The sequence below is a fragment of the Monodelphis domestica genome, chromosome 4 (assembly GCF_027887165.1).
Source record: "Monodelphis domestica isolate mMonDom1 chromosome 4, mMonDom1.pri, whole genome shotgun sequence".
NCBI lineage: Eukaryota > Metazoa > Chordata > Mammalia > Didelphimorphia > Didelphidae > Monodelphis > Monodelphis domestica.
In genome coordinates, this window is record NC_077230.1 from 191,720,685 (window position 1) to 191,732,917 (window position 12,233).

Consider the following 12,233-nt stretch of genomic DNA (forward strand, 5'->3'; position numbering starts at 1 on the left):
ATAAGAAATATAAATAAATAAGTATGGAAGTATGCAAGCAAGTAAGTAAATAAATAAGCAAATAAAAATAAAATGAATAAATGGGAGTTGTGGAAGCTGCAGACAACATACAAAGGCAAGCAGAAGACACAGAAAAAGTTTAGAAACTATATAGCCTATGAACAAACAACTAACCTAAATTTTACAATAAAGTACTATAAACACTCCACTAAAAAAAAGGAAAAAAATGACTTTCTGGTACAGAGAGGGCCAAAATTTTTATATGGATTTTCCAGATCATGATGGTGTCCTGCCCTTACTCTCCACTATATGGAAGGGATAACTAGATACCACTTTGGAGTAATCACTTTATCTCTCCATGCCTCAGTTTCCTCATCTAAATGAGTAGATTTGAGTATATAATCAATAAGATTCCTTCTAGCTAAAAATCTATGTGACTAAATAGATTTCTCTACTTACAAAGGATTTTATATGATCAACATGGAACAAATTCCTCTTTTTAAAATGTTTTTAAACATTTAAATAACTCAAAAAAGCAAAATGTTTTCTCCTTTCTTCTTCCTTCCCTATCTTCCTTCCTTCTACTTCCCTTTCTTGTCTACCTCTTGCCTTCTTTCTTTCCTTCTTTCCTCTTCTTCCTTCCCCTGCTTTCCATCTTTTCTGCCTGCCCACAGAAGTTTTTAAATTTTAAAACCTCACTATCCTACATTTTAGACAACTAGATTCTAAACCCAATCTGCTACCCACTGAGGTCTTTTTGTAAAGTGGTTGTTTGGAATTTGGAATATATTTTCCCAAAGAAATAATGTTACAAAGTGTAGTTGGGTTTCCCAAATCCATTTAACCTGTAAATATTATTAAAATATAGTAGCATTTCAACTTTATAAAAACCACAACTTATATTGAAATTTCAATGGAAAAACATTGTCTGTGTTTCCCTTAGATTGCCAGGAAGAGATTTCTCCAAGCTATAGCTTTAACAGTTTGAAAGGAACTCTCCAGTTTCCAAATTGCTGACTTTGTGGCCTTTTGCAGGTGCTCCACACAGTGAGTCCTTGGGAGAGAATGAAGGGCAGAACTTGGAAAGCATTCACATATTCAAGCCAAAGAGTGAAAATTGAACTCTTTTTTTAAAATTTGTTTTCTAGGTTTTTTTTATTTTTTTATCTTTTTAAATTTTTATTTGGTCATTTCCAAACATTATTCATTGGAAACAAAGATCATTTTCTTTACTTCCCTCCCCTCCTCCCACCACCTCTCCCATAGCCCACGCACAATTCCACTGGGTATCACATGTGTTCTTGATTCAAACCCATTTCTATGTTGTTGGTATTTGCATTAGAGTGTTCATTTAGAGTCTCTCCTCAGTCATATCCCCTCAACCCCTGTAGTCAAGCAGTTGCTTTTCATCGGTGTTTTTACTCCCACAGTTTATCTTCTGCTTGTGGATAGTGTTTTTTAGATCCCTGCAGATTGTTCAGGGACATTGCATTGCCACTAATGGAGAAGTCCATTACCTTCAATTGTACCACAATGTATCAGTCTCTGTGTACAATGTTTTCATGTTCTGCTCCTTTCACTCTGCATCACTTCCTAGAGGTTGTTCTAGTCTCCATGGAATTCCTCCACTTTATTATTCCTTTTAGCACAATAGTATTCCATCTCCATTCCCCAATTGAAGAGGGCATCCCCTCATTTTCCAATTTTTGGCCACCACAAAGAGTGCAGCTATGAATATTCTTGTACAAGTCTTTTTCCTTATTATCTCTTTGGGGTACAAACCCAGCAGTGCTATGGCTGCATCAAAGGGCAGACCGTCTTTTATCATCCTTTGGGCATAGTTCCAAATTGCCCTCCAGAATGGTTGGATTAATTCACAACTCCACCAGCAATGAATTAGTGTCCCTACTTTGCCACATCCCCTCCAGCATTCATTACTTTCCATAGCTGTTATGTTAGCCAATCTGCTAGGTGTGAGGTGATACCTCAGAGTTGCTTTGATTTGCATCTCTCTGATTATAAGAGCTGTAGAACACTTTTTCATGTGCTTATTAATAGTTTTGATTTCTTTGGCTGAGAACTGCCTGTTCATGTCCCTTGCCCATTTATCAATTGGAGAATGGCTTGATTTTTTGTACAATTGATTTAGCTCTTTGTAAGTAATTAATCTTTGAGTAATTAAACCTTGTCAGAGGTTTTTATGAAGATTGTTTCCCAATTTGTTGCTACCCTTCTGATTTTAGTTACATTGGTTTTGTTTGTACAAAAACTTTTTAATTTGATGTAGTCAAAATTATTTATTTTACATTTTGTGACTCTTTCTAAGTCTTGCTTGGTTTTAAAATCTTTCCCTTCCCAAAGGTCTAACAGGTATACTATTCTGTGTTCACCTAATTTACTTATAGTTTCCTTCTTTATGTTCAAGTCATTCACCCATTCTGAATTTATCTTGGTGTAGGGTGTGAGGTGTTGATCCAAACCTAATCTCTCCCACACTGTCTTCCAATTTTCCCAGCAGTTTTTATCAAATAATGGATTTTTGTCCCAAAAGCTAGGGTCTTTGGGTTTGTCATAAACTGTCTTGCTGAGATCATTTACACCAAGTCTATTCCACTGATCCTCCTTTCGGTCTCTTAGCCAGTACCAAATTGTTTTGATAACCACTGCTTTATAGTATAGTTTGAGATCTGGGACTGCAAGTCCTCCTTCCTTTGCATTTTTTCCTTCTTTTTGTCAGTTGATGCCCAATAGATTTGGCTCCACCCTCTTACTTTCATCCTATGTGTATCTACCTTTCTCATATGTGTTTCTTGTAGACAGCATATGGTAGGGTTTTGGACTCTAATCCACTCTGCTATTCGCTTACGTTTTATGGGTGCGTTCATTCCATTCACATTCAGAGTTATGATTACTAGCTGTGTATTTCCCAGCATTTTGATTTCTGCTCCTTTACCTGCCTTTCCTTCTTTCACTATTTCCTTCTATACCAATGTTTGCTTTTGAACAGTCCCCCTTGTTCCCACCTTTATTTTACTTCCCTTTCTACCCCCTCCCTATTTATCCCCCCCTTATTTTCCCTGTAGTCTTTCTAAAATTAATCCCCCACTCCCTCCCTCTCTTGTACTGCTTCCCTCTCCACCAGACCCTTTGTTACCCTTCTACTCCCCTATAGGGTGCAAATCTATTCTCTGCCCCCAATGGATTGGATTGTTTTTCCCTCTTTGAGTCACTTTCAAAGCACGTAAAAGTTGAGTATTTCCTGTCTCTGACTTCTTTACCCTTCCGGTGTATTGATGTTCTCCCCCCTCCCACCATGAGCTTCTTTATGACATATAAATTTACCCCTATTTGTTTCTTTTCCCATTTCTTTTAATATTAACCTATTTTTTAAGCTCTAGTTATATATATATATATATATATATATATATGCATACTCATGCGTATGTATTTTTGCATGCATATATTTATATACCTATTTATGTCTTGTCCTTTCATCCTATACAGTTTGTTGCTGTTCCCTCTAAGTATATACTTCTTTTTGCTGCCCAGCTAATAACAACAGTTTTTAAGAGTTACCAATGACCTCTTTTCTTATAGGGATACATATCATTTTAACTTATTGAGTGTCTTAAATTTTTTTTTTGTTTTTTCTTTTTCTCCTCTTTTTTAATTACCTTTCGATGATTCTCTTGAGTTCTGTGCTTGGACATCAAATTTTCTGTTCAGGTCTGGTCTTTTCTTTATGAATTCTTGAAATTCTTCTATTTTGTTGAATGACCATACTTTCCCCTGTAAAAATATAGTCAGTTTTGCTGGGTAGTTGATTCTTGGTTGTAGACCTAGTTCCCTTGCTTTCCAGAATATTGTATTCCATGCCTTTCTTTTTTTCAGTGTGGATGCAGTCAGATCCTGAGTTATCCTCATTGTGGTTCCTTGGTATCTGAATGACTTCTTCTTGGCAGCTTGTAATATCTTTTCTTTGGTCTGATAGTTCTTGAATTTGGCTATCACATTCCTGGGTGTTGTCAGTTGAGGATTAAGTACAGGAGGTGATCTGTGGATTCTATCAATCTCCACTTTTCTGTCTTGTTCAAGGATTTTGGGGCAGTTTTCTTTAATAATTTCCTGTAATATTATGTCCAGGCTTTTTCTTTTGTCATGGTCTTCTAGTAGGCCAATAATTCTTAAATTGTCTCTCCTTGAATGATTTTCTAAATCCTCTGTTTTGTGAATGAGATGCTTCATATTTTCCTCAATTTTTTCATTCTTTTGGTTTTGTTTTATAGTGTCTTGCTGCCTTGTGAGGTCGCTTGATTCAAGTTGTTGTATTCTGGTTCTTAAAGACTGGATTTCATCCTTAGTTTTTTGGTCGTCCTTTTCCTTTTGGTCAGATTTTCTTTGGAGGTCATCTTTCGTGTTCTTCACCTCATCTTTCATCTGCTTTGCCTCATTTTCCAGCTGGTTGATTTTGGCTTTCAAGACACTATTTTCTGTTTCCAGATGACTTATCTTAGTTTTTAAGTTCTTTTCCCAGTTGTCTTCAGCCTCTCTTAATTGTATTTTGAATTGCATTTTGAGTTCTTCCAAAGCCTGTATCCAATTTGCTGGGATTTCTGATTTTTTATTTGCTGGGTCCTCTCCCTCTGTTTCATTCACTCTTTGCTCATTACCTGTGCAGAAGCTGTCTATTGTAATTTCTTTCTTCTTTTTCTGTTGTTTGCTGGAGTTTACCCCTTCTTTGCTCCCCATATTTGGCTGTGCTCTTGCTCCTCTCATTTTGTTTTGGTTTTGGGCCTCAGTCTCCCCTCTTGGAGCTTTGTCAGATCTCTTGGTACAGTCTCTAGGGGAGGAATGTTAGCTTCCCTGTCCTCTGGAGGCTTTTGATTGGATTGAGTTCAATGGAGTTGGGCTGTATGTGGTATGAAGCACTGAGGCTCTGAAGACTCCTGAAAGGCTGGGCCGCCCAGGCTCTCTCCAGTTCTCTCCAGCTGCTTCTCTGCTCAAAATTGAACTCTTTTGAGTGTCAATCTCCTCAGAAGTCTTTGAGCTTTCCATGTAACACATTCAACTTGCCTCATCACAAAACAAATACCAAATTGTCATGGATGCATGGAAGAATTTATGACAGGGAAAACATGTCATCTAGGAAAGGGAATATTTTTAAATGTCCCTCATTCCAAGTTACTGTGTTTTGTACACTATCCTAACTCTGTTCCAAGATGGTTTCCTATTTTGTTTATCCCTAGTCTCAGCTCTGAGATGAAGTTGAAGAACAAGACAGGGCTGGAGTGAAGGAATATGAATCTGGGTCACACCTTGGGTAGAGAAGAAGATGGGGACTACAAATAGTGAAAAATAAAAATAAAAATTGGCGAGTGTGTGTGTGTGTGTGTGTGTGTGTGTGTGTGTGTGTGTGTGTGTAGTGGAAGGGGAGAGAAAAACCTGGGCAGGGACTACTAAGTGGAGAAAGGAAGAGAGTAGAGACATGGGTACCCTCAATTCTTTCTAGATTTTTCCCTTTAGTGTATTTAGTTTTAATTAATGTTATTAAAATTACCTCACTGAAAACTGGTTTGTCATTATCTTCTGGCTGACGTGTGTAACTGGGACTTGCTCCTCTATATTTGTGGTTGTACATTCCGACAAAAACTTAGCCCCACTTTCAGCTTCTGTCTTAGTGATGCAGTTTATTTCTTCTCTTTCCCCTTTCCCTAAAAGAAAATACAGACAGCACCTTGGAACAAATTCTCTCTTTACCTAGATGAGTTTACTCTGAAGAGTGTGCCCAGGACACACTACCTGTAACTACGATGCTTGCTGAACAGTTCGCCTCCCCCACTTCATTCATTGCAGAGCAAAGGTATTCCCCAGTATCCGAGAGGATCACATTCTTTTTTAAAAGGTAATAATTATCACCTAATTTCTGAACCTGCAAATAGAAGATATGAACACAAGAACATGTAATTCAAGGAGTCAAGAAGTGCTGTTTGTTCTACTGTAAACAAGGGAAAAACACAAAAGGCATACATTGATGTCTCCCGCCGCCACTTGGACATTATCTTTGGACCAAATTACATTTGGCGTGGGTCTTCCAGAAACAGTGCAGCGTAGGATTAAGTCTTCTCCCTCCTTCAGATTGGTAGGTCCAAATTTTTCTAAAAACTTTGGAAGTTTTCCTTTTACTAATAAGAAAGAAAAGAGATACCTAAGACTAAACAACTTCATTTTATCAGATTTATTCATTTTTAAAAGTATTATTACACTATAACATTTGTTTTATTGGGTAGAATGGTGGGAAAGTGGGTAGTGCTGATTATAATTTACATAAATGTAAGCATCTCATATACTTCTGTTAAATCACACAGTGATGGAAAAAAGAGCTACTGAGGGAATGACCGGGGAAAACAATATGGTTTTCAATTTAATCAAATCTCATTTATCAAAATGGTTACATACTCAAATAAGTGGGATAATAGTAAGTTACAGCTGTTATATCTCTGGGGATATGTCTGGAGAGTATCCATAGACCCATAAATATCTGCTCTCATTAGTAAAATGCACATCACCTTTGGCTGAAAAATTGAGCTAGAGCCCTTTGATAAGAGATTGGAGAATATATTGAATAAGACTAGCAAATATAGCACATTATATACAAATATACATTTTTTCAAAATTGGTTTCTAGTGTTGGGTAGACTAAATCAGTCTCACAGAAATCATATTATCCCCTATTATTCCTTTGGGACAAAGTATATGTTATTTGGATAATACTTTGACTAGAGCTATGATTTCAGCAATGTAGGAGATGCTTGGAGACAAAACTCTTCCACGAGTATTGGACCACATTCTGCCTATGACTTTAAGTCATCCTGAGTTGTCTGGGAGTGCAAAGTGACTTATCAGGATCATCCGGCCAGTATGTGTCAAAGACAGGAATTGAACTTGGGACTTTTTGGCTAGAGACTGGATTTTTTCTAGTAAAAAATAATAGAGTAACTTGCCATTTCCTTCCCCAGCTCATTTTATAGATGAGGAAACTAAGGTAAACTGGGTTAAGTGCTTTGCCTAAGGTCACACAGATAGTAAGTGCCTGAGACAAGATTTGAACTCAGGAAGATGAGCCTTCTTGACTCCAGGCCAGGTGCTCTATCCACTGTGACACCTAGATGAAAACTTGAAGATCTTCCAAAGAACTTTTGTTTATATGTGTTATAGCTATAAATATTTACCATTCTGTCTTCCTTCCTCTTTCCCTTCTTTCCTTCCTTCCTCCCTCCATCCTTCCTCTTTCCCTCTCTACCTTCCTTCCTTTGTTCCTTTATTCCTTTCTTTGTTCCTCCTCCAAGGAAGGAGAATTGACTCTTTCTAAAAGTAAACCATTCTACTCTTGAACATCTCCAGTTGTTAAAATATATTTCTTGATACCAAACCTCAGTTGAACTCTTGGCAGTTCTCCCCACTCCTCCTGGTTCCACCTTCTGGGATCAAGGAGAACCTGTCTAATCTTTCTTCCAATAACAAGTCTCTAAAAGACTAGGACATGGGATGGAAAAAAGTATTGATTTTACTTTCAGAAATGAGTTTATATCCCAACTAGGTAACCTCTGTGACTTTGGATAAATCATTCACCTTCTCTGGACTCTAATTTCCTTATCTGTAAAAGGACATTTGGGATAGATGATCACTAAGATCCTTCTCTGTTATCTATCTCTAATTCTTTATAAATCGAATGGGATACCTTATGTCAAATGTGAAGAGGGAAACAAGGGATTTGAAATATTATGGGAGCAGAATGATCTTCCGGGCATACAATATCTTAATAGCAGAGTGATTTTGAAATTTGAACTTTCTGGTCCATATCAGAAAATGAAAAATCAGTAAAGAAAATGTTGAAGCCTGCAGCTAGAATTTCTTTGGCACAGAGTGGGTCTTCATGAAAAGATTCTCTTTTATTAAGGCAGATTTGTACCTGCTCTGCAGTTTATGGTTTTAGAGTTTCCTTTGGGCAGAAAGAGAAATATTGGTTTGCCCAAGGTTGGGCAGCTAAGTGGGGCAGTGGATAGAGCCTTAGAGTTAGGAAGACCTAAATTCAAATCTGCTAGCTCTATGACCCTGGACAAGTCACTTAAATCTGTTTACCTAAGTTTCCTCAAATGATCAATCAAATTATTTTAGTCACATGATCTGGAGAAAGAAAAGGCAAATTATTCTGGTTCCTTTGCCAAGAAAACCCCAAATGGGTTTCCAAAGAGTCAGGTATGACTAAGATAGCTGAATAATATAGCTATTCTGTATCAAAGGGAGGGCATGAATCCAGATATTGAGACCAAAACAAGCTATCAACTAACCCTTACTTCTTTTCATTGTCTCACCAAAAGTAAATAAGTACACAAATGAATAAAGAAATAATATAAAGTATAATAATATATAATAAATTAAATAAAAATATATACCTTGGGAAATAAATAAAAGCTATTTCCCATTTTTTAATTATTCTGGGTACAAGAGAGGAGATCTTTTGAAAAGCTGGCTGTAAGCCCCATTTGTTTCCCAGAATGAAAGATTAAAACCAACCTCCAAAGTCAAACCAAAGGATTTTTCTAAAAATAGCATTTTTAATACGTATATATACTATTGAGAAAGAAGTAAAAGAGAATTTTGAAAATGATGATTACAGAAAAAAGATTTAGTGCCATTTCATTTTAATAAAGGATGAGATTGAAAAGTGTCTAGAAATATACTGAACTTTTACTAGAACAGGTGTTGTGTGGGTGGACTGGCATATACCATCTTCATTTAAATGGAGCAGCTTATGAGTTGGCCTATATTATATCAATTTCTCTGTACAAAATCATTCATGATTCCACATCTCAAAATGTCTCAGCCTCTTCTACTGTGCCACTATACATGTCTAAAGTGACCCACATCCCAACAATTCCAGAAGTTTTAAGCAAGGAGAGATTTTCCAAGAGAATTCATGTTGTCATTCAAGTACCATTTATGAAAGACTTACTGTGTGCAGATTCTGTGCAAAAGATACTTTTCCCCATTCCCCCCAAAGAAAACCTAAAATGCTCTTCAACATTTATTTGATGGATTTTACTCTCTTGGGTTCCAGGCTGCCAAGAAGTCTGAGGCATGAGGGCTTTAAGGCTAAACATGGAGGTCTCTGCCTTAGCATGTGTCTGACCAACTCTTTGGCTCTTTTTCAGAGTCCTCTTCCCATACTTTAAAATGAATCTAACAAGAGGGGATTATGCAGGTAAATTTAAAGACAATCTAGTTTAATCTCTTTATTTTATAGATGAAGAAACGGAAGTCTAGCATTTCAGCAATCTTCATTTCTCCCAGAGCATCCTTTTTCCATTTCTTTTGTTTCCCATCACAAGTTACTTTCATGACACCTTGGGTGCTCAAATTTCTTGTCCTTTGGAATGGTTCTCTCCAATAACTTTTTTTTGCATTGCCTTGTGAAGAACAACATAGTTTTAATTAATTTACAAAAGAACCATTTGCCATTTGTGGCAGAAGTTTATGTAGAAGTCAATCTATGAGTTAAGTCTATACTCTATGTTAAAAAGTCTGGGAAAATAATTAATTTTAAAACCAGAGGATATGCTAAATAGGTTGTTTTCAAGTTGAAAGAAATGAAGTAGCTTTACCTGTGATTCTTACTGATGGCAAGAATTATTTGAAGACAATGGTTAAAAAACAACTTCTAGATGTTATCCATCTTCTGATGCCTGATTATCAAAATTGACATGGGGAGTCAGATACACGGTTTAATTTCAAGCAGCCTGCCTATTTATTTATGAATTGAATAGACTCTTTAGAACCATTCTAATGAGTGGCTGCTCATGCATGACACCACTGTCATTTTTTGACTGCTTAAGTCTATGATGGAGACCTCGCATGGGGAAGTGTCTAGAGTGCTGGATTTGAGTCAGGAACACCTTTGGTAAAGAAGGGCAGATTCTGACTTTGGCAGAGCTGTGTGACCACGGGCAAATCACGTAATCTTTCTAAACCTCAGGAAATTCAGCATCAGATCATAAGGACTATAGGTTGAGAGCCAGAAGGAACCTTAGAGATTATCTACATGAAACTTCTCATTTTTACATATGAGGAAACTGAGGCAAGGGGATACTGAGTGATTTATTCAACACCACATAAATAATAAGTGGCAGAAATGGAATTTGAACCTAGTCCTTTTGGTTTCAAACCTAGTCTCCAGAATTAGCCACATGGCACAGTAGATAGCCTTGGTCTGGTGCTTAAATCCAGTCTCAAACACCTACTAGCTGTATGACCTTGGGCAAGCCACCTGAACTCTATCTGCCTCAGCTCCCTCAAAGTAGAAACAATAGCATCACCATTCACAGGGTTGTGAGAATCAAATGAGAAAATATTTGTAAAGCACAGTGCCTGGTCCATAGTAGGTGTTTAATATATGATTGTTCTCTTCTATTATTTAAAAAATGAAAGTGTCAATGGCGGAGACCTGGTACTGGGGACAAATGATTTACCTACAGGGAGGAAATTCCCATGCCAATGACATCACAAAACTCTCATGAAAAATTGTGACATTTTGGTAAAATACATAATGCTAATATCTCATCATTTCCATTTTGGCCATGAAAAAGAAAAACAAAGACACAAGAATAGTATACTTGTTGAACAACCAGTGTTTAATCATATAAATGAACATTATGTAAAGAGCATTAAATTCTCAATATAAACATGCCTCCTCTTCTCTGCCCCACCCTTCTCTTTAGCAGAGGAAAAGGTCATTTATATATTTATTTAAAACTAGGTAGAAAAAGCCAGTGTTTGTCCAATAAAATACTAGTTATGGCTAACTCAAATATCCTCTTCCACAGAAGTGCTTTCAGTGATCCTAGTCTCACCCCCTCCTTTCTAAAATGGTAGTTCAGTACGACTATAAAGACTACCTCAGTAAGAATGATAGTTTTATCTATATCATTCAAAATATAGTGACAATCTGACAGTTATCTGGTCTGGAAAATAATAAATTTATTCATCCAAATCAGACAATTTAAATTCCAAATCAAAATTATTTAGTTTTTTACTTGAATCATTCAATTGGTTTCAAATTCACCACTCAATTGTCATAATCATATTAATATTTTGTTCTGTAAAGGTTGCTATAATGGAACAATGATTATTATGTGATTGACAAAACTTCTGTGGACATTTCAGGTTGTTACCTAAAAAAGCTAAGCTAAAGAAAAAGAGATGGATAATAATTAATTATAATTTTTATAATAACTAATAACAGCTTGGTAAGTGAGGGGAAGACTTTATTTTCAAGTCTTGCTTTATTAAAGTCTTGTTTTAATATTTAATGCTTTACTAATAATTAATAATTAATATTTTGTTTAATGCTTCTCTGTGTAATAAGATCCTTTTGTTATTATGAGTCACAGTAGTATTGGAAAAAAATATACTTAATCTGGTGTCAGAGAAGACAGGTACAAAATCTGCCCCTTCAGTATCTGGGTAACCCTGGGCAAGTCTAATGTGCCTGCCTCCCTGGAGTCTTCTAATTCTCCACTTTCTTTTATTCTGTAATTCAGCACTTCCTTGTTTCTTTTCTCTCTAACCAGTCATTTTAGTCATTTTTGGTCTCTTGATAAAATCAGCATGGTCTAGTAGTGAAAACTCTGGATTTGAAATTAAAGAACCAGAGTTCAAATTCTGTCCTTATCAATTATTACCTCTGTGACACTAGGCAATCCCCAAAATGAGATGAATGGACCACTGAGGTCCCTTCCCACTCATGATCTAGGATCTCATAACGTTCACTTAACTGTCCACTCATACGAAGAACAGTGTCTGGAAACACATCTTATAAACTTAACATTCTAGAGTTAAATTTAAATGCCTATGCTGAAGTGCTCATCCTTCCATTATGTCCTCTGACACACACTGGCGGTGTATAAACTTGGGGAAATCATTCAACTGCTTAGGGCCCTGGAAAGTCTCTAAAACTGTAAGCTGTACAGGAGGACCTCTATAATGAAAAGAACTTTCCTTACTGGGGGTTTCCCTATATCAATGGAATCAAAGGTCTAGTCCAAAAAAAAATAGAGATGCTAGATTAAAACTCATTTTATTGCAATTAATTAATCATGTACTATTTGCTAGGAACTGGAGGATATCAAATTTTTATGAGAAATAGCCCCAGCCCCTACAGAGGTCATCTCAGAAGAA

The 12,233-nt window shown here is 36.5% G+C and overlaps 1 protein-coding gene across 6 annotated transcripts in view; it reads right to left on the bottom strand.

The window, feature by feature from the left end:
* The window catches only part of CCDC141 (coiled-coil domain containing 141), a 325,959-nt gene that overhangs the window by 7,621 nt on the left and 306,105 nt on the right, over positions 1-12,233 (bottom strand). For all 6 annotated transcript variants that reach the window (XM_007494445.3, XM_056794081.1, XM_056794080.1 and 3 more), the window contains 3 exons: positions 6,028-6,182; positions 5,800-5,929; positions 5,558-5,711 (listed from right to left, as the gene is read on the bottom strand). In XM_007494445.3, the coding sequence (XP_007494507.2) occupies positions 5,558-5,711; positions 5,800-5,929; positions 6,028-6,182 (439 nt within the window). The remainder of the gene's footprint in view (positions 1-5,557; positions 5,712-5,799; positions 5,930-6,027; positions 6,183-12,233) is intronic.